Here is a 20,817-nt window from a genome sequence, read left to right on the forward strand (position 1 = left end):
CAATTTTACTATTTCATAGCTTGTATTTTTTATAATTTTTAAAAGATTAAATTAAATTTATAATCCTTAGGTCACTAGTTCGAATCCTGTAGGTTGGATAATTTTTCCATTTAGTAGTTTAAAATTTTATTCATCCAAAAAAAAGTTATATTTTTAGCTGAAGTCAAGTATAATTTTACTTTTATTAATTTAAAATTTTAATTTTAAAGGATTTAAATGAAAAAAATATTTTAAGGGTCGAGGTCCTGTCAACTCTCTTATTACGTTTTTGTCAATTATACCAATTTTAATAGAAAAATAGATAAAATTTTAATAAAAATAAACAGTTTGATCTTTAATGATCTTTAATTTAATATACAATTATTTATTTATTTATTTATTTTACTAACTATGCTACGTGTTATCGATGAAAGAACCTAAATATAGATATTTTGAAGTTAAGAGTGACATTAGAGAAACATTGGCGAAAAGTATCCTTTTGGAGTTTACAGCCATTTCTTTCTGTCTAATCTGTGTCTCGAACAATGGTGCACTGAAGGTAGATATTTTGCATTAAAACAGCCCAGCTGAAGCGGTGAAGCAAACATGATGCCAAATTTGGCCGATTGATTTGTTGTTTTAACTTTTGTGCCATCACAAGATGGCGATTATTTTTTATGGCAATGAAACCATGACCTGGATATGAATTTCAATCCATTTTTTTGTTTTTTTTTAAGAAAAAAACTATCTTTAAATCTTATAATTTTATAGACTTAGACACCAATTTTAATTTTTTTTCAAGAATTTTTGCTGGCTTTTATCTAATTCACGTTAAACGTTCAACTGTTATAACCAAGTGTCACTCTACAATGTTTCACAACGCTTTAGTAAAATTTAGTCTAGAAATTTATTTAATTTTGTTAAAATATCAAAAATAATATTATTAAAATTTACTGTTAAATTATAGACATGAAAATTAACAAAAAAATTTAATTATTCAGTTTTATAAAGCACTAAAATGCATAAAAAAATCATAATATTAAATTTAATTTTAACATATATTTTTATCAATTTAATCTTTCAAAAAATGAAATCCTTAACAGCATGGGTATATAATAACTACGTTGTATATTTTAAGCTAACATTACATCATTTGTTTTGTATAAATAATTTAAAATTATAAAATATTTAAAAATAAACATGTTTTAATGTTTTAGTATTCTATTTTTTTAGGAAGTTAAAAAATTCGGTTATTTTTAAAATTTTTGAAATGAAATTTAGCTGCAAAATAAGATCTAAACCGCAAACTTGAGGGAGACGCTGTCGTTTTGGTGGTATAGTGTTTGATAAATATCATAAACATCAAAAACTCATAAACACACAAGGCCCTGCAAGCAAATTAATAATGGCGTCATTGGTATCGCTTCAAAACAGTGGAAATTCCATAAGCTTCTCTGCCCACTTGAAGTCTTCAATCACTACCAACCACTCTTTCCCTCTCAACAACAACAAACTAAAGCTCAGTTTCTCTCAAGACCCAAACAAGCTTAGCTCTCTATGCACCTACGCCGCCTCCGATAACACCAAAACGAACAACTCCACCAGGGTGTATCGCCGCCATGGTTCCAACACTCACCACCGCCTGGCCACAAAAAACCGACCTAACCCCCGGAAGCTCAACACTGAAAATCGAAACGAAAACCACCAATCTCCTGCAAACCCAACATTCCAAAGCGTTGATGTGGATTTGATCAAGCTATGCCAAGAAGGTAAGGTGAAAGAAGCTTTAGATTGTATGGGTCAAGGCGTTTCAGCGGATTATAATGATTTCGGGGCGTTATTGGATGCTTGTGCGGACACGAATTCGCTTGAATTGTCCAAAAGAGTTAATGATATGTTGAGAAGGTCGAAGTTCGCGGGTGATATCGATTTGAACAATAAATTGATAAGTGTTTATGGGAAATGCGCTAGTATGAGAGATGCTCGTAGGGTGTTTGATAAAATGCGTGAACGGAATTTGGCCTCTTGGAAGTTGATGATTAATGGCTACGCTGCGAATGGGAATGGAGCTGATGGGTTGTTGTTGTTTGAAGAAATGAGAAACGGTGGATTTCAGCCGGATAACGAGACTTTTCTGGCTGTTTTATCGGCTTGTGCAAGTGCAGGCGATGTTGAGGAGGGAGTAAAGTACTTTGAATTGATGAAAAATGAATATAGTATTGCTCTGGGGATTGAACATTATATAGGGGTTATTAGTGTTTTCGGGGAAGCTGGGCATTTGAATGAGGCTGTGGAGTTTATTGAGAATATGCCGATTGAGCCGACAATCGAGATTTGGCAGGCAATTCGGGGCTTTGCACGAATTCATGGAGATATAGACCTTGAAGATCATGTCGATGAGTTGTTGCTTGAATTTGATCCTTCGATAAGCAGTGAGAACGAACTCCGAGTTCCTACGAAGAAGAAACATTCTACAATTAACATGATTGAGGAGAAGAACAGAGTGAGTGATTATAAGTGCATAAACCCTTTCAAGGGAGAAGGAAATGAGAAGTTTAAAGGCTTGAATGGGCAAATGAGGGAAGCCGGATACGTGCCGGATACAAGGTATGTGCTTCATGACATCGATCAAGAGGCGAAAGAGCAAGCCTTGCAATACCATAGCGAGCGATTGGCGATCGCTTATGGTCTTATTAGTACTCCAGCGAGGACACCTCTTAGGATCATTAAGAACTTGAGAATTTGCGGAGATTGCCACAATGCGATCAAAATCATGTCCAAGATTGTTGGAAGAGAGTTGATTGTAAGGGACAACAAAAGGTTTCATCATTTCAAGGATGGCAAATGCTCTTGTGGAGATTACTGGTAAAGCTGTAGAAAACCTGGCCTTGATTTTGTACTTACTGTTAATCGCTTGCATCAAGACATTGTGGAATGCTTGTATTGAAATATAAACATCCAGTCAATGAAATTTAAATCCAATAGCAACCTTTGAGTCATTGAAATATTTGTTCACGTCGAACAAGTTTTTGCTTCTGAACATTCAAGGTCGCAATGATGAAAAAGAGCATTTGTTTCTTTTGCAAATATATCATTAAGAACTTAGGTCCTCAGTATTATACACGCACATGCATGCATGCATACATATATACATACATGGCGTTTGCTTTAGTAAACTGAGACATGAACAGGGCTCTGATATATATTTCTCAACCCATCAAAACCTAGGTCCTCAGTACTATTATAGGTAGCCATATATGAATCATCAATGCATGTTGAACCTAGATTGGCTAGCATGCAAATATGCATACATGCATATATACATACATCATACATGGCATTTACTTCAGTAAACTGAGACCAGAAAAGGTCACTCATATTAATTTCTCAATCCATCAAAATCTAGGTCCTCAGAACGATTTTAGGTAGCCATAAATGAATCATGAACACATGTTGAATCCAAAGTGACTGTATATATGCATACATATACATAATGTTTGCTTCAGAAAACTGAGAAATGAACAAAGCACTGACATCACTTCTGAAAAGTTGATAGAGAGCAGCAGTCAAAATTCTTTATTGATTTACACCCAAAATTATGTACATTGTTTATGAATCTAATTTTTCTATGGAGAAACTGCTCCAAGAATATGCTAGCTCCACCTATTACAAATTTTATTAGGTGGGGAATGGAACCTATGGATGTCCTATTTTCGGAGCTTAAAACAATGGAATGTACAGGTTAGATGGCCTGATTTAATCAGTTGTAACATGAAGAATTTTAAAGTTGAAGCCAAGCTCCTTGCTAGCTAATATAAAGAATAAATGTGATGAATATTACTTTTTTTTTTCCCTAAGTGTGGAGAGATGATGTTTGGGTATTTCCTTTATTTGTTACCACTTCTATCACAGCTTCATCATGGGATGGAACTCTCAGGTATGATTTCATCATGTCATAAACTGTAAAACCAATTGCAACAGATGGTACAACCTGTAGTAGACACAAAATTATCAATAAAATGTTCCTAATGGAAAGTTATGTTGTTCTAACTCTTAATTTTTCTTGAAGTACTAGTATCCAACACCCATGTCCGACATATTTTAGGACATGAGTATGTGAAAAATGAACATATCCATGCTGGATACATACCCGTATCCAACACACACAAGTCCGAGAATATAGATGAGAAGGGGAGTTTCTTACCTTAAGGTAGTTGATACTCAGCCCTGAAAATAATTGCTTCCAGCCTTGATTTTTAGCTATCATAACGAGTGTTTCCATTGTTCCTTTCAACTCAGGGCTATTGGATGCCAAGAGCCTTTGGACCTAACCACAAGAATTCTCATTATTACATAAAAATCCCAGGTTTGATCACTTTTCAACCATGAATTTGGGTTGAAATGAGTTTGAAATACCTGCATTTGCCTCCTCACAACATCAAGAGGATATGTGAAAGTTTGTCCCAACAAACCAGCTACTGATCCACACACCAGATTCACCATTATATTTTTCTTCTGATCATCTGGGACATGGCGTTTCATCTCCTCGTAGAAGTAAAACTTCAAACCCGCATACGGGAAGATTCCATAAAGCGATGGAGCTGCAAATCAAATCCCACAAGCATGAGTCCACCGAAACACAAGTTAAAAGATTCAATAGCACTAGTGTTGAAATGCATACCGACACCACGGTAGAGACCCCTGAGGCCTGACCCTCTGTAAGTTTTTGAAAAACAATCAAGAATGCCATTATAAACTTGTTCTGTATTAACTACACCTTTCACATTAATCTTCGGTGGACCAACAACCTGCACTAGCCAATCTTACGTGTTATAACTCACAGGGAAGGATCCAAATTCGAAATTTCCCGGGTACTCCTCAGAGTGACTCTGGGTTTATATTCAACTACTAACCTGATAAGCTAACTTAGTCCGAACCAAATCAAGAGGATAAGTAAAAAGCACAGCAGTTCCACCAGCAAATGATCCAGCCACAAGATCAAGCACAGGGCCTCTTCCAATGCCGGGAAAACTGTCAATGATCCATCTTCGGTACTGTTCGTAAGTCATGTAATGAAGTGCGGCATAGGGAACTATTCGAGCAACACTAGCACCATTCCCTCTACAAGACATCCCAAAAACTAGGTAAACAAATTGAAGATAAGTAACAATCTTTCATGTTAAATGAATTGGATATTGATTCACCTGTAAAAACCCATTACTCCTTCGGTTTTTGCAATCTTTTTGAATGATCCAAAAAGGCCTACGCTGTGAAATTCTGCTCTTCTTGTCTGAAAAAGAAAAAGATCGCTGAATCAGTTTCTTTTGCTAAGCCATTCCCAAATACTGTACAAGATCAATATATCATCACCTAATTGATGTTCAAGATTATCAGAAATAAACCCATTTTTGCTTAAATCATAAGCAACCTCAAAACAATATGATCTTTCACCTTTTAGTTTAAGCTTGAAAAAAACAACTATGGATGCAAACCCATTAGTGAAAAAAGAGTCAAAAAAGCAAAAGAAGTCCCCCAAACCTCACCTGAAACAAAATCTTGACACGCTCAAGCGGAGCAACGGCGGTCTTTGCAAGCCCACCAGCAACACCACCAGCAATCAATTCCTTTACAAACAAAGGCATGGATTCTATAATCCCATCAAAGAACATCCCCATCTCTCTTTCTTCACCTTTCTTACCCATTTCAGCAAACACCTTCAAGACACAGAAAATATAGAGAAAAAAAAACAGATTTATCCTATAAAGAACGGTAAAAGAGCAAGAAAGGCCAAAAAATAACAGAAACAGGAAAGTTGCTGTCCGTTGGGTCAGATTGAGTAGGAAAATTGAAGAGTCTTTATATGTTACGGGCAACTAACGAACCTGAGAAGTACACGCGTTGCTTCCACGATAGATTCCTAAAGAGAGGAGAGAAAAAGGGAAGAAGATTTAATTGGCTAAAACACGAATTTGGTGGACCTAATCTCAGTATCTTTTTTATAACTGTTAGTTTGATCAAAGAATCTCGTAACCTTAGCCGTTCAATTACTGCATCTAACTTTTTCTAGCTGAAAGTTTTTTTTTCTTGTATTTCTTAGATATCAATTAAATTCTAGGGATCCAAACAAAAATTAGTGAGAAAATTCAATACTCAAACGAATACCATAACCATTCAAAGTTGGCTCCTGCAGCACGCCGCATCTATTTTTCGAATATTATTAATATTATAATTTTTCGAATATTATTTTGTATTTTTTTCTCAACGGAATATATTATTTATACACTGTTGAAAGTCAAGGGAGGTGAAAGCATCCTATTTATATAGTAGTGAGCAAAATTTAATTCGATAACAATTCGTATTATCTAAAAATTTAAATAAAAATGACTAAATTATGTTGTTTTGATAAATATTTATTTTTTTAAGTTAAAAGTCAAAACTATTAAGTTAAAAGGTAAAATTCGTTGTTTTAATAAATATTTACTCATTAAGTTAAAACGTAAAATAATTATATTGTTTATGTAGTTAAATAATCTTGTTCTTCGTCTACTAGTTAAATAATCGGTCTATGTAAACGTAACATCGAGTATAAATAATATAATTCGTTAACTCGACTCGACTTAACTCGAAATTTTTTTCACTTGATTCGATTCTATTCAAATCGAAAAAATTCAAATTGAATTTAGTTGCTAAAATATGATTCGTCAACTCGATTAACTTGAATCTTTTTTACTCGATTCAATTCGACTCGGCTCGACTCGATCGAATACTCACCCCTATACCTATGAGTCTATTTGCATGGATAGCACATGGTTAAATTATGCTATTAGTCCCCTATACCTTATGAAAGTTATGAATTTAATCTTTTTTATTTTATTTTGATCAATTTTAATCTCTATACTTTTAATTTATTCAATTTTAGTCCCTATATAGATTTCTTTTTCCATGAATTTTTTAGGATTGCCATGAATTCCAGTTAATTGAAATTTTATATTTTCATTTCTTATTATCCTTAATTGATATTTTATTATTTATTATTATTTATTGATAATAATCTTATCAATTATTAATATAACAAAACCTAAAAAATTGGAAAAATAATTTTTCTGATTTTAGGTTTAGAATGAATAGTTTTTTTGTTTAAATTAAATTGATCGAATTAATTAAAATATAAATACATGTGACTAGTTGGGTAGCGAAATTTGAAGTTTGTTCTTAATCAGTTCAATTTAAATTATTGACATAAGAATATAACTCAATAATCGAGACTAAATTGGTTCTTAATTGTTTGGATGATGATTAATGGAAATTTAATATTCAAGTTAATAATCAACTTTATTAGGATAAATTAGGTGGAGATATAACAAGTAGCTAATTTGCTTTGTTAATTTTATTTACGCATAATGATTTAGTTGGTTCTCTAACTTTACAAATCAGCAAAAAATGGATAGAAAAGTTAATTCAGTTGACTTTTGCTAATATGACATACATTACGTAGATATCACATCAATAATTAATTATTTTAAAATTAAAAATTAAAATTTTATTTAAAAAGTATAAAATTATAAAAAAATATTCTTTAAATTCTTTAAATTTTTTTAATTTTTTAAAAAACAATTAATTACTAATATGATGTCACGTGAATGCCACATCAGCAACGTTAACTTTTACATTTATTTTGGAGTGATTTGATAAATAATGCAAATTCAAATGCCAATACCTATATTTACATTCTCTTGCACTAGCAATACCTATATTTTCTTGTATTGACAACACTGACATTATCTTATATTGAGAATGATGCTGATACCAATCGAATTAATACTCAATTGATAATTTTTTTATTTTTAAAATAAAAAATTTTCACCAATAGAGTGTGTTATGGATTCTAATGTTACAAAAAAATTTGAGATGGATACATATTATACGGGAGACTGATCGGTCGCTAAAACTTTGCTGGCAGCTTCTTAAGAGGGGTATTGCAGTAATTTTATAATTCCTCCCGCGGGTTCAGCGCGCTCACTAGAAAATAACAATACTGTATTTTTTCAAACAAAGAAAGACCAAAATTGATTTCCTTTATTTAAAAACGACAACAAATTGAGATGCTGCTAAAAAAGAAAAAATATTTTACGAAAACGTGCAAGGGCAATTCGGGAAGAAAAAAAAGAGAGCAAAGGTTTATAGATCGTATAACGACGAATATCGGCGATAGAATGCTGCCCAATGCTGTGCGTTTCGTAACGAAATTTACCTTTATCTACGTCTTCCTCACTGTCTCCGCCGTCTCCGCCATCAATGATTCTCAGGTAATAATAATAATCCCAAAGCCCTACCTCTTTATAAAAATTCCGATTAAGTACGATCTCCATTTTTTATTAACTTTTATAATTTATCTCCCTTAAAAAAAATAATAGTTCTAACATTTTCTTTTTAAATTTACGCAGGTATGTGGCAGAACCTGCGTAGCTGAAAACTGTGATAGTAAGCTCCATTTTCTTTTACGTCTCCAATGGACTTTAATCGTTAATTTTACGTGATAATCAATTAATTTTTAAAAATCTGGAATGTAGCGGTTGCGATCCGATACGGAAAGTACTGCGGCGTAGGGTGGTCCGGCTGTCCCGGAGAAAAACCGTGCGACGATCTGGACGCTTGTTGCAAGATCCACGACGAATGCGTCGGGAATAAAGGTCGAAAGCATGTTTTACATTTGATATATTCATCGATTCGCTTGAAATTTGAAATTATGATAATGAATTTATTTGTTTACTATTATTATTATTATACAGGTTTGGTTGACGTAGAATGTCATGAAGATTTTAAGGTTTGCATAACGAAAGTACAAGAATCCGGGAAAGTTGGATTTTCTCGGAAATGTCCAATTAATATGGTGGTGCCTGCGATGATTAAAGGTATAGATATGGCTATTTTACTGGCCCAATTAGGCAATACTAAATATGATGAACTCTGATTTTTTTCCCAAATTAAAAAATTCATTTGAATTGGGACTTTTCGTTTATGTGTGGATTTATTATATTTGATGAATAATTTTGTTATTTTCTGGGCAATTTAGTATTGATTTTTTTTAACAATATTCTAATTATATTTGTTCTTTTTGATACAGTATTTTGAATTAGTTATAGTTTCCTCAACTCATAAATAAAAAGATAATGCGCTTCAGCTCGAACGCACATCCTCCTGTATTGATAATAATACCTACATCCTCCTGTATTGATAATAATGTCCATATCAATCAAATTAAAACTTAATCGACTATTGATTTTTTTTTTTAATTTTTAAGAATTACTATAGTTAGCACTTTCAGACTAACAATCAGATTATATCTAAAGCTAAATTAGTATAGTTATCAAAATAACTTATATATGATGAGATTTAATTTATAATACATCTCTAATCAATTCATTTGTGATTTATATGATATAAAAGTCGAATCTTAAGATATTAACATCCTATTTATCGGTACTCTGAAGTTCCATTCACAATTTCAAGTACTTTTATTAATCAAACTAAATAAATAAACGAAGAAAGTTTTAATTTCACAAACAATATTCAATAATACGATCACGTATCCTATAATTTTATTATTTTTATTTTTCGACAATCTAAAGGATGCCATCTTTTACCCTTTTATTGTGGAATATATATCAAATAATTATCCTATATGTATGTATAAAAATATTTTCTAAATTAATTTTTAGAGATTAAAATATGCTTCAAATCCTTGAACTTTTTTACATTTAAATTTAATCTCTTTACTTTTATTTCTATGAATTTAGTTAATTTACTTTTTAAATTTCATAATTCAAGTCTAATTGTTAACATTATTAAAATTCTCCATTAAATTTGTTGGCACAACATTTTTGAAAATAAAAATCACTTATTAGTCATTTAACAAAAATATCTTGCAATAAACTTGAATTTAATAGAAAGCATTTAACGACACTAACAATCGGACTTGTATTTTTAAATTAGAAATAAAGAAGAACTAAATTCCTTGAAATAAAAGTAAGGGCTAAATTTCAACAGAGTGAAGAGTAAGGGGACTTGGAACAAATTTTAGCCTTTTTTTATAATATTAAAGTAAAGAAGTGGGTGGAATGGGAGCAATCAAAGTAATTGGGCCTAAAATGATGGTTTTGGGCTAGATTTTTTAAACCCAAAACCCAACAGGGAAAACTCTGAAAACCCTAGATTCAGGAATCAATATATTTTGGCCAAGCTTCCGTCTTCCTCTTGTTGCCTCTCTTCTGTGTTGTAGCTTTCTGCTTTGCTCTTTTTTGGGGGTTTCAAAAATGGTTGAGAAGACAAGGGGAAGAAAGGAAGAGGTTGTTACCAGAGAATACACCATCAACCTTCACAAGCGTCTCCATGGCTGGTAATTTGATTTTTTCCTCTTTTTACACAATTTTTCATTACTTGCTTTGTGGATCTCTGTTGTTTCGGTTCTAAATTAGATTTTTTTTTTCTGTTTTTTTTCAATATTTCGATGATTTGTTTTCATTTATTTTGTATTCATCTTGTTTATAATCATAAACTTTGTTCGCTAAGTATTGGCCTTTCACGTGGATAAGAAATGGTGGAATTTAGGGTTTAGATTCATGATATTTTTATCCGTTACCGGCAATAGAGTCGTGGTTTAATCTTAAACTAATTATATTGAAATTGATGATGTTCAATGTAACGAGCCGAGCTCAATACTTGGTTCGAGCTTGATCGAGTTTCCTTTTGAAGTTTGAGCTTAATTCGAGACAAAAATCGAATTGCTTAAGGTCACTTAGATCGACTTCGAACTCAATTATTTTCCGCCCAAGTTTTATCTTGAATAGAAAATGATTGTGTAAGATTGGACCTTTTTCGAATCAAATCCCAGCAGGTTGCAAGTATAGTTTGAGTGATTTGTTTTTTAATGAAGTCCTTGGTAATCTTTGTAAACAGCACATTCAAGAAGAAAGCTCCCAAGGCAATAAAAGAGATCAGGAGATTTGCAGAAAAAGCCATGGGAACCAAGGATGTGAGAGTTGATGTTAAACTGAACAAGCACATATGGAGCCGAGGGATCCGAAGTGTCCCCAGACGGATTAGGGTTCGCATTGCTCGGAAGAGAAACGATGATGAAGATGCAAAGGAGGAGCTTTACTCTCTGGTAACGGTTGCCGAAATCCCAGCCGAAGGACTCAAAGGTTTGGGCACTAAGGTCATCGATGATGATGATGAGTAATCTCCGATCTCTAGTTTAAGAAAAGCATTGCATTTTGTTTACTGAAAAGTTTAAATCCAGGTTTTGGCTAGTTCAACGATTTTGTTCATCAACTGTTTTTCCTTTGATGCTCGGTTTATCGTTGTTTAGACTTTTAAGCTTGGTGCAATATATGTTTCAATGGCGGAATCAGGTTCTTTTTGCAATTGAGTTTCGCATACATTACGAAGCATTGCTTTATTATATTCATGTCATGAATAAGCCGATTATGCACGAACTGCTGTAGATTTATCAATGACTTGGACATGATTAATGTTGAGACTACCTGGTTATGGTGCGAACCACCGGTAGTTATATTAGTGACTCAGACATGATTAATAACGGGTCTGAATTGCTCTCGGTTGTTCGATGGCTGTCATTCTGTTATTAATTGTAGGAGATTCTTGTTGTCGAAATAGAACCCTAAGCCGGGTCTAAGGCCTTCAATGATGGAAGTGTAGCCATTAACATTAAGGGTCATCTAAATAATGACAAAAACTACATCAAATTCTTAATCCTGATAGACAATCTAGTGTTTTGAAAGCTATTTGCAAGTCCATTGCAATTTCATTGTACAAAGATTGTATTAGAACTCCATTTTTATTTTCATGTTATGTGGACTAAAGGTGTAAGTGTTGGATACAAGTATTTTTACTTAAAAAAAATGTATTTAGAGGATTCTTGTAAGATTTTAACTTCATATATTTGGAAATATAAAAAAGAATTGTTGCCTATGGAAGTAAATCAAATATATTGAATCAATTAACTGTCTTAACTTGATTGGTGTTGATATTGTTGTCTATGTAAGAGAATATGGGTTCAAGCATGTTAAAGTGTATTTATTCTTCTATTGAAGGAGATATTATAAGTAATGATTTTTCAAATTTTCATCTCATTAAATTTATTTCCAGGAATATCACGAAAATGCAAAGCAAACAAGATTAGATGAATTTTTATAATAAGGTCACAATAAAATTCAGAAAATATTGTTATATATCTTCTATTTTTATTTTTTTTTTGGTCGAAAGATACGCTACAAATTAACAAATTTCTCTACTTATACGACTAAAAAAGTGAAATACCTAAAATATACGAAAATACTAAATAAATTATACAGAAGTGTATAATAAGGATATTTTGAATGAATTAGGATATCAATTTTTTTTGTTAAAATATACTGTCCCTATATCCTTTATATATTTGAAATTTAATCTATTCTATTTAGAAATTTAATTTTTTACTTTTCGAACTTAATAAGGTAAGTCTTATTTTTAACATTGTTAAAATTCTTTTGTTAAATTCATGTCTATTGAAACTCTTTTATTGCTTACATTGTTACCAAGTATTTTTCTATTTCAAATCATCACAGATCATTAGAAATAAAAATAAAGGGTTAAATTTGAAATGTGTAAAGAGTCTAGGCACTTAAAGCATATTTTAACCTATTATTTTTACTTATGAAATAAAGGCTTTCACCTTATCAGGTCTTAACCCGGCCCAAAATAATCAACGCTATATAAACTTACCAAAACCCTAACCCTAAGCTTTATTATACCTGCTCACCGCCAGAGGCGAACCGAAGAGCTAAAAAACCCGCAGTTCAGCAACCGGGGAGCACTCATTCGACAAGTCCGCCATGGGTAAATCTCAAAAGCTTTCTCACTTAGCTTTCTCTTTGTTATTACTTAGTTTTTTTTTTCTTTTTACTGTGTGTTTTGACACTGATTATTTTGAATCGCGTTGATTTATTTCAGGTAAGGTTCATGGATCTTTAGCTCGTGCCGGTAAGGTGAGAGGTCAAACACCTAAAGTGGCTAAGCAAGACAAGAAGAAGAAGCCCCGTGGCCGCGCTTACAAGAGGATGCAATACAACCGTCGTTTCGTCACCGCAGGTGATTATTGTTTCTCTCCCTCTTGTCAATTCCTTTGAATTTTTGTTGTTGGGTTTTCCGTCTTCAATTTGGATAAAATGCTACTAATATTATCTTATTGATGGTTCTTTTTTCATGGCTAAAAATAAACCCTGTTTATGTGTTTGTTTATAGTTAATTATTGTTGGGATTTTCACTGAAAAGTAATGGAATCGTTCTATGTGTATGTATGTTCATTAATTTTGATTAGTAATTTACGTCTGAAACAAAAACCCTAAACCGACGGGTTTTGACCTGAAAGGATTGGTTTTTCTTTTTCCTTTTGGAAATGGGATTTGGGGCGGGGTGGGAGCCAATGCTCTATCATCGGGTTGGGGGTGAGCAAAAATTTGACCTACCTTTCCCGATTCATTTCTTTTGTGCGAAGAGTGGAAAGTGGTGCATTTTTTTGCCGTTCATTGACCAAGTACCTATATTTCCTGACTGATGAGTGATCTATGTTAAATCTCTGGTTTTTGCAGTGGTCGGATTCGGCAAAAAGAGGGGACCTAACTCATCTGAGAAGTAAGAACTATGCAATTTAAAAAAGTTATTGTTTGAAGCTTTTATGGATTTATTCTGTATTTTTCCCTGTTTTTTTGTAATGTTTTATGATACTTATTTTTATCCACTGGTAGTAAGGATCACGTTGAACTTGAAGTTTTGTTAGCTAAATATTATGTGATTTTGATATTAGTTAAGCTTAATTCTTGGTTCATTACGTATTTCTTTTCTGCTTCATTGCTGCCGAATTATTGCCATTTCAAATGCTCAAAGTTTTATCTATCTATTTGTGAGGTTTGAAATAACTGTATTTATCTGATTATTCATTTCTTTATCCATATTGATATAATTGTGTCTGGATTCATATCCTTGAAAATTTTGAGCCTTTGGTTGCTCGGCAAAGGCCTCGAGTATTTTGGTTCATGTTACATCATGTGATCTTATGAGTTTTATTACGTTTGATTTTTATTGGAATTGTGCGAGTCTTTCTTTGTACCGTTCGCGACCTAGGATTCTATTTTCTCATCAGTCCAATCACTGCTCACGGTTTTTCTTATTCTTTATCAATGAATTGATTTCTTTACTTATATGACTTAGAAGTTATGTATTTCTTGAAATATGATTCGATTGATGGGATTTGGTATGATATCGATGATATTCAAATATTTTAATAGTGTAAAGGATAATAGGAGCTAATTGTATCAAACATCTCCAAACTATGACATTTATTTGAAATGGGTCCTTGAACTTGTAAACGACATATTCTCAAATTACTGATGATATTCAGGTCTTTGAACCTTACTGATGATATTCAGGTCTTTGAACCTTACATTTTTTGAAGCCATTAAATGATGTGGAAAATTTCTTGACATGTTATTTAAATTTAAAAAAAAAATTAAAACATCGGATGACTTTTATAACTAAACTTTAAAAATAAAGTAAAACAATTGGAAAATTTAAAATTTAAGATTTTTATAATTATTTTTACAATATTGATATTTAATTTTAAATTTTATTTTAATTGTCATAACATTCGATGTTTCGGTTATAACATTGATAATGAAGATTATAATTTGAGGATTTTTTTATTTTTTTTATTTTTATTTTTAATTAATTAGTTGATTCGTTAATTAATATATTTTGGTTGAACCAGTTATGTTTTTAAATTTTTAATAATTTATTTATTTTGGACTAATCAAATAAAAATTGGAAATTTGATTAGTTTCATCATTTAATACGATTTTAAGAATCTTGAATAAAAAATCACTATTGAATCATGAAAATTTTGAGGAATTTTATGGCCGCAAAAGTATTTGCATCTACAATTCACTGTTCTTTTTATTTTTTAAATTACGATTTGGGAAAAGAGAAATAACAACATTGATTAAATCTTGAACTCTAGGATGTGAATCAAAGGTTTTAATTTTTTTAATTTATTTTATATTAAACTGTCAATTGAATCAATCAAGTTATAATTTATTAATTTGATAAATTAAATTAAAATTTTATTAAATTAAAATAATAATTCAATTGTGAATTTAATTGACTTGTATCGATTTTAAAATTAATAGATTCAAAGTCATTTTCAAAATTTATAAAAATACAGCTGTGATTAAAATTTTATTTATTATCTATAGAGTTACATATTCTAATAGTCGAGTTAGTAAAAAAACATATAAAATGTGATTAATAATTATTGATTTTTAAAAACGTGCTTAATATTAAGCTCTTGTTGATCCCCTTTGCCATATTTAACCTTTAATCTAGAAATATTTAAAATAATATAAAATATTTTATTCATAAAATAATACATAATCTTTTAATTTATCAAATAACATTTCAATCTTAAATAAATTAAAAATTCATTAAAACCCATTTTAAACTCGTTTAGAAAATTTTAAAAGTCTCGTTAAAAGATTTAAGGAAGTCAATGCTATTACATATTAAAAAAACTAAAGCTTGAATACCATATTTTAATATTGCAGCACTGAAACGACGGGGTATAAATGTATGGAGCAGACGGGGCCCAATCTATTCCATTAAACCGACCTAGTGGCTGCCACGTGGAAAGCCGACAACTTCAACCGTCGTGAAGACGAGGCAAAGCTAACGCAGTTTATTTCCCTCGTAAAACAATACGCTGAAGCAAAATAAAAAAAAGGGAAAATCAAAATCAAAGTCCTCAAATCCCTAAAATCTCTAAAATCTCAAGTTTTACAGGTTAGAACATTTCCCCCTTTTTGTAAATATTCTTTATTTTTTATTGATTCTTTTGTTTTTTGTTTTTTTCCTGTTATGAGTGATTTATTGATTGTTTTATTATGTTTGTTTTGATCTGATCTTATCGTTTTGGTGATTGTTGTTGAACAGGAGATCGGGGATTTTGATCTCAAAGAGTTCATCATGTTTAATCGACTGTTCGGGAAACCTAAGCAGGAAACAAATGCTCTAACCACGTTAGATAAATTAAATGAGGTGTAGTATTTGATTTTCTTTTGTTTTTTCACTTTAATTGGGAAATCAGTTATTCATTTTTGTATTTCTCTTGCTTTGTTCGAGTTCAAAAATTTGAAAATTGGTGATTTCGGTGTGTTGAATTCAGTAGTCATGACTCGTTAATTGACGATTGATTATTGCTTTAGGAATTTGCTTGAAGGATTTGAGTTGATGGCTGACGGGTTTATGGAATTTTATGATAACTCCTTGTTTTGAATTCTTATATTGTTTGATTACATTTCGGAAGTGTTGTTGATTTGATGTCAGTCGCTAATGAGCAATAACTTTGAAGTTGAATAAAAATTTCATACACAGAAAGAAAGAAAGAAAATTAAATTACTTGGCTGAGATGCACGAAGAGAAATTTATCCGCCTAGTAGATCAGTCCTTCAGAAAATCAAACACTTAACGGAGATGGGGTAGTTGTTTACTTTGGTTGATAACTTGGACGTGAAATTTTTGCAATAAATGTAATAGTTTTCTGACCCAAAACTGGTTAATATATGGAATTCATTTGTTATACTTAAAGAACAACTTATCTAGTATTGTTATTTAGTTGAAGAGAAGGGTTTCAAGGATAAAAGGAATGAATATCTCTTTTATCGTGTATACATATTCCTTGCTGATCTCGCTAAAAGTTGATACTATGATGGACTGTGATCATTTCTGTATTTAGAAGTTTGTGTATTAGGGATAATTTCAAAATTTTAAGAATCTTAATTTTAGTGATTTTTATTTCGTCTGGTGCTGCAAAATGCAAATTGCAGTCTGTATTCGTTTCCACTGAACGACTTACATTGTTTCTTTTCTACGTTTTGCATTAATGGGATCCTATATTGATCTCTATCATATAGACCCTTGAAATGTTAGAGAAAAAAGAAAAAGTACTTGTGAGAAAAGCAGCTGCAGAGGTTGAAAAGGCGAAGGAACTTGCAAAAGCAAGAAACAAGAGAGGTATGGTTGCAATGTATATGCAAATATAGTTATTGTTTTCCTAGTTTTCATTGATTTTCTCTGTTGCAAAAACATATCGATGATCAATGGAACTGGCTGACTTTTGACCTTGTAAATTACATTAATTCCCACCTTTGGTTTCTTGATGATTCAGTATAAATATGTGGAAAGGGATATGAAATTCTGTATAATAGAATTATCATGATAAATTATTGATATTATTTTAGTATTTATATTAGAAACTTTTTTTGATGTTTTCTCATAATAATCCTCAGCCGTCCTGCTTATGTCCCCCAAAAGGAAGGAAAGAAATTTTTAGTTGCCCCTGAAGAAAAAAATGAAAAAGAACTCAAATGTTTTACAGCGTTGCAAGCTTTATCTTTTGGGGTCCTTTGATACCTCAATGACTGTAAATCCTGGAGCTTTATCATATCATATGACTGTGAATGTGATGTGCTCATGTCATATGTACTTCTGACTTTTGAAGTTATTTTCCTTGTGTAGGAAAATAAATGAAAGTATTTGTTTATCATCTGACTTATGCCAATTTAGAACCCTGTTGAATACATTAATTGCCAACTTTACTTAGTTAACTCGTAGCACTCATCGTTACTACTATCAAGCAGCGGCTGTACAGTGCTTGAAGAGGAAGAGACTATATGAACAGCAAATAGAACAGCTTGGAAACTTCCAGCTTCGTATTCATGATCAAGTGAGCTTGGATTTTGTTTTGTTTTGTTTTTCCTTTTTAGCGTTTTAATTGTGCTCCAAAAGCTTTTCTTGATTTTTTTAACATTTCTTATGATGCTATATTTATTGGTATATATCAACGTCTACTGTTCCACAGATGATAATGTTAGAAGGTGCCAAAGCCACAACCGAGACTGTAGATGCTTTGAGAACTGGAGCATCTGCAATGAAGGCAATGCAGAAAGCAACGTATGTGATCAATATTGTTCTTTGTTAGCTAGAAATTTGCTTTTCAGATTTTTCTTTATTATAGTTGTCCTTTATGAGGCACAGACAGGCAGTGCCTAATTTTCCTTGTTTTATTCAAATGGCTTCTTTACAGTAATATAGATGATGTTGACAAAACAATGGATGAGATCAATGAACAAACCGAGAACATGAAACAGATTCAGGATGCACTTTCAACTCCTATTGGAGCTGCAGCTGATTTTGATGAGGTCAGTACTTTTCTTTTATGCACACTCTCTTCTTATTCTCTTACCCTCTATTATTATCTATGTTTACACCTATCATGGCTAGCATTTATTCGCATCGAAAAATGAGTTGGAAACTTTCTATGCTGCAGGATGAATTGGAAGCAGAACTCGAAGAACTTGAAGGTGCTGAGTTGGAGGAACAGCTTCTGCAGCCAGCAACAACTGCTCCAGCAGCTCCAGTCCAAGTGCCTGCTGGCAGACAACCAGCTCGTCCTGTTCCTCAGAAGCATACTGCTGAGGAAGATGAACTTGCTGCATTGCAGGCTGAGATGGCACTTTAAGGTAATCCATTCTTGTCCAGTTTTTAGAATCACAGATGGTGCAGAAAGCATTGCTAGTCGATGTTGATATGGATAGCTAAGTCACCAATTATAGCGTAACTGGACTGATCCTTTCAATGCTAATCGTTTTTCTTTCTTTCTGCAGGCATCTCAAGTAGAGAACTGTTTTTGTTGCTGTCTGCAGTTCATGTTGCATAGAATGAAAGAGATACCACACTGTATTATTGAATCTGCCCCTTTGATTTATGCGCATCTAATCTTTTACGTACACTGTAAATGGAGATCGCGTGAACCGAACAAAACCCTCTCGTTTTTTTCCGTGTTCTTTCGATAAACACTTGTTATATTACACGAATCCTTGTAGCTATCTTGACTTCCTGTGTAATGTCAATAAGAACATTTGATGTTTTTTTTAGTCCCAATGAATGTGCTTTATCGTGGTTGGAAGCTTGGAATCACTCGCGGTGTTGCAAAGTGATTTTGGCCAGAGTGAGAGGCTCGAGTTACTACTAATTTATCATAAAATTATAAAGCTTGGAATCACTCGCGGTGTTGCAAAGTGATTTTGGCCAGAGTGAGAGCCTCGAGTTACTACTAATTGATAATAAAATTATAAAAATGTTATCGTAAATTTCTTTTTTTTAAAGAATTTTACTATTTTTAAATAGTGAAACAGCCCGCTGAACCAACCAATTAAACTGCATTACATATTTGAAATTACATATTTGAAAAGTATTATTTAATTATATGATTTTTTTATTGTTTACCCATCCTAAATTATTAAATTTTCATAATGTTTGTGTGATTACACAAACATTATTTAATCACAAATTATTACAATATTAATATTATAAATCTTATTATGTTTTATGCAATATTAATTAATACAAAACCTTACTCAATTAATACATATATTACAAACTCTGTAATGTTATAAAACACAATATTATCTAATTAAAATTTATTACAATTTTTCTAATATTTTATTTAAGTGGCACAAAATATTACCTTATTAAAAAATATTATAATATTAGTAAAAAATTAGTTGACATATTCATAACTAAATTTATAAACAATTCTAATATCTCAAAAAGTGAAATAAGTAAAGAAAATTCACTAACATGTGCATATTTACTTGTAGTTTTCAATAAATTTTTTTCACTTAAAACCTATAATATAAACTGAAAAAATAAAATAAAATTTTATCATGAAAATCTAATAAAATATGGGGATCATTCTTGATATTATGTCATTTTTATCTGATAAAGTCAGATACCTTTGCTGACTTCACCTACTTTCACTCCAATTCAAAAAAAATTTAAATAAGCAATAATATTTTCTTAGCAATTTATTTTATGCGTATTTAGTTAAAAATTATTCTATTATCTATGAATAGGAGTGGCGTAAAAGAAGCCCATTTATTACAAGTCAAGACTTTAGTTCCATCAACGTGTTACTTAGTCAAAAATTATTCTATTATCTATGTATAAGAGTGGAGTACAATAAGCCCATTAATTACAAATCAAGACTTTAGTTCCATCAACGTGTTTGTAATAGGCCCATTTTACCCGGGCCTGTTAGAAAAAAAACCAGAAATTAAAAAAACAAAAAAATAAATTAAAATAAAAACCAATAAGAGTTCATTAGCAAAGTCCATTTACAAATCACTTATAACCCAACAATAAAAGCCCAAATAAACCCGAGACCCAGATTAAAACCCAAACCACTCACTTAAAACCCGACCCAGTTATAGTGGCCCAATGCTCGAACAGCCCAAACATACACCAAGGCTCAAAGACCAAGACCCTAACCCAAAATCCCATTACACCCAAAGCCCCTAACCTAATTCATAAACGGCCCAAAGGAGCCCAATAGCCTGAAAACACCAGAAACCCTAGAAGTTTCTGGAATACGCTAGAGTAGCGCCAGAGGATCCGCCTCCCACGAGCGGTTTCCCACGCACGGCCTCCACGTCGCCATGAACGACTTCCTCCGTACGATTATTCCTGCAACAGAATACACAAGAAGCAGCAATAACAAAATACAAGGGAAAAATAGCAAAAAAAAAAAAAAGGAAATAGATTGTTTGTAATTTTAATTCTTATTTTTCCGGCTATAAAAAGCCATCGAATGTAATCTGTCGAACTTACACATACTGAGTAAAAAAACAACCAAATTATTGAAAGGTGATTTCGAGTGCTTTAAGCTTT

At 31.9% G+C, this 20,817-nt stretch overlaps 6 protein-coding genes across 7 annotated transcripts; 5 read left to right on the plus strand and 1 right to left on the minus strand.

Moving 5' to 3' along the window:
- The first annotated feature begins 1,295 nt into the window (after nucleotides 1-1,295).
- Nucleotides 1,296-2,984, plus strand: LOC108463759 (pentatricopeptide repeat-containing protein At2g15690, mitochondrial-like). The gene has a single exon (XM_017763662.2). The coding sequence runs from the start codon at nucleotides 1,385-1,387 to the stop codon at nucleotides 2,846-2,848; it is 1,464 nt and encodes a 487-aa protein (XP_017619151.1). The 5' UTR covers nucleotides 1,296-1,384; the 3' UTR covers nucleotides 2,849-2,984.
- Nucleotides 2,985-3,518: 534 nt separating this feature from the next.
- On the minus strand, nucleotides 3,519-6,194 carry LOC108463760 (mitochondrial carrier protein CoAc2). Of its 2 annotated transcripts, XM_017763663.2 has the most exons (8): nucleotides 5,862-6,194; nucleotides 5,523-5,693; nucleotides 5,184-5,269; nucleotides 4,893-5,100; nucleotides 4,661-4,787; nucleotides 4,396-4,580; nucleotides 4,184-4,306; nucleotides 3,519-3,970 (listed from the first exon to the last, which is right to left on the minus strand). In XM_017763663.2, the coding sequence occupies exons 2-8, from the start codon at nucleotides 5,679-5,681 to the stop codon at nucleotides 3,833-3,835; spliced, it is 1,026 nt and encodes a 341-aa protein (XP_017619152.1). In that variant the 5' UTR covers nucleotides 5,682-5,693; nucleotides 5,862-6,194; the 3' UTR covers nucleotides 3,519-3,832. The 2 variants fall into 2 exon arrangements, with proteins under 2 accessions (XP_017619152.1, XP_052880151.1); XM_053024191.1 differs by lacking the exon at nucleotides 5,862-6,194 and having other exon boundaries at nucleotides 5,523-5,836.
- A 1,825-nt stretch (nucleotides 6,195-8,019) lies between these two features.
- On the plus strand, nucleotides 8,020-9,029 carry LOC108462463 (probable phospholipase A2 homolog 1). Its single transcript, XM_017762408.2, has 4 exons — nucleotides 8,020-8,285; nucleotides 8,424-8,460; nucleotides 8,550-8,669; nucleotides 8,769-9,029. The coding sequence occupies exons 1-4, from the start codon at nucleotides 8,082-8,084 to the stop codon at nucleotides 8,948-8,950; spliced, it is 543 nt and encodes a 180-aa protein (XP_017617897.2). The 5' UTR covers nucleotides 8,020-8,081; the 3' UTR covers nucleotides 8,951-9,029.
- A 1,146-nt stretch (nucleotides 9,030-10,175) lies between these two features.
- On the plus strand, nucleotides 10,176-11,403 carry LOC108463762 (60S ribosomal protein L31-like). The gene is made up of 2 exons (XM_017763665.2): nucleotides 10,176-10,375; nucleotides 10,936-11,403. The coding sequence occupies exons 1-2, from the start codon at nucleotides 10,293-10,295 to the stop codon at nucleotides 11,216-11,218; spliced, it is 366 nt and encodes a 121-aa protein (XP_017619154.1). The 5' UTR covers nucleotides 10,176-10,292; the 3' UTR covers nucleotides 11,219-11,403.
- Nucleotides 11,404-12,728: 1,325 nt separating this feature from the next.
- Nucleotides 12,729-13,853, plus strand: LOC108463763 (40S ribosomal protein S30). Its single transcript, XM_017763666.2, has 3 exons — nucleotides 12,729-12,876; nucleotides 12,991-13,128; nucleotides 13,629-13,853. Exons 1-3 carry the CDS (start codon nucleotides 12,873-12,875, stop codon nucleotides 13,673-13,675), a joined length of 189 nt encoding a protein of 62 aa, XP_017619155.1. The 5' UTR covers nucleotides 12,729-12,872; the 3' UTR covers nucleotides 13,676-13,853.
- A 1,763-nt stretch (nucleotides 13,854-15,616) lies between these two features.
- LOC108461800 (vacuolar protein sorting-associated protein 32 homolog 2-like) lies at nucleotides 15,617-19,029 on the plus strand. The gene is made up of 8 exons (XM_017761736.2): nucleotides 15,617-15,870; nucleotides 16,021-16,125; nucleotides 17,001-17,100; nucleotides 17,727-17,812; nucleotides 17,948-18,039; nucleotides 18,173-18,287; nucleotides 18,416-18,608; nucleotides 18,753-19,029. Exons 2-7 carry the CDS (start codon nucleotides 16,054-16,056, stop codon nucleotides 18,605-18,607), a joined length of 657 nt encoding a protein of 218 aa, XP_017617225.1. The 5' UTR covers nucleotides 15,617-15,870; nucleotides 16,021-16,053; the 3' UTR covers nucleotide 18,608; nucleotides 18,753-19,029.
- The last annotated feature ends 1,788 nt before the right edge of the window (nucleotides 19,030-20,817 follow it).

The sequence above is a fragment of the Gossypium arboreum genome, chromosome 13 (assembly GCF_025698485.1).
Source record: "Gossypium arboreum isolate Shixiya-1 chromosome 13, ASM2569848v2, whole genome shotgun sequence".
NCBI lineage: Eukaryota > Viridiplantae > Streptophyta > Magnoliopsida > Malvales > Malvaceae > Gossypium > Gossypium arboreum.

Excerpts from the sequence above, each read along its gene's own strand:
- LOC108463759 (XM_017763662.2), top strand. The coding sequence starts at position 1,385 with ATGGCGTCATTGGTATCGCTTCAAAACAGTGGAAATTCCATAAGCTTC.
- LOC108463760 (XM_017763663.2), bottom strand. The coding sequence starts at position 5,681 with ATGGGTAAGAAAGGTGAAGAAAGAGAGATGGGGATGTTCTTTGATGGG. Across the intron at positions 5,270-5,522 it reads GTGTCAAGATTTTGTTTCAG|ACAAGAAGAGCAGAATTTCA; the intron begins GTGAGGTTTGGG and ends TTTCTTTTTCAG. Across the intron at positions 4,788-4,892 it reads GGACTAAGTTAGCTTATCAG|GTTGTTGGTCCACCGAAGAT; the intron begins GTTAGTAGTTGA and ends TGGCTAGTGCAG.
- LOC108462463 (XM_017762408.2), top strand. The coding sequence starts at position 8,082 with ATGCTGCTAAAAAAGAAAAAATATTTTACGAAAACGTGCAAGGGCAAT. Across the intron at positions 8,461-8,549 it reads CGTAGCTGAAAACTGTGATA|CGGTTGCGATCCGATACGGA; the intron begins GTAAGCTCCATT and ends TCTGGAATGTAG. Across the intron at positions 8,670-8,768 it reads CGAATGCGTCGGGAATAAAG|GTTTGGTTGACGTAGAATGT; the intron begins GTCGAAAGCATG and ends ATTATTATACAG.
- LOC108463762 (XM_017763665.2), top strand. The coding sequence starts at position 10,293 with ATGGTTGAGAAGACAAGGGGAAGAAAGGAAGAGGTTGTTACCAGAGAA. Across the intron at positions 10,376-10,935 it reads CACAAGCGTCTCCATGGCTG|CACATTCAAGAAGAAAGCTC; the intron begins GTAATTTGATTT and ends CTTTGTAAACAG.
- LOC108463763 (XM_017763666.2), top strand. Across the intron at positions 13,129-13,628 it reads CCGTCGTTTCGTCACCGCAG|TGGTCGGATTCGGCAAAAAG; the intron begins GTGATTATTGTT and ends TGGTTTTTGCAG.
- LOC108461800 (XM_017761736.2), top strand. The coding sequence starts at position 16,054 with ATGTTTAATCGACTGTTCGGGAAACCTAAGCAGGAAACAAATGCTCTA. Across the intron at positions 16,126-17,000 it reads CGTTAGATAAATTAAATGAG|ACCCTTGAAATGTTAGAGAA; the intron begins GTGTAGTATTTG and ends TCTATCATATAG. Across the intron at positions 17,813-17,947 it reads AGCTTCGTATTCATGATCAA|ATGATAATGTTAGAAGGTGC; the intron begins GTGAGCTTGGAT and ends ACTGTTCCACAG.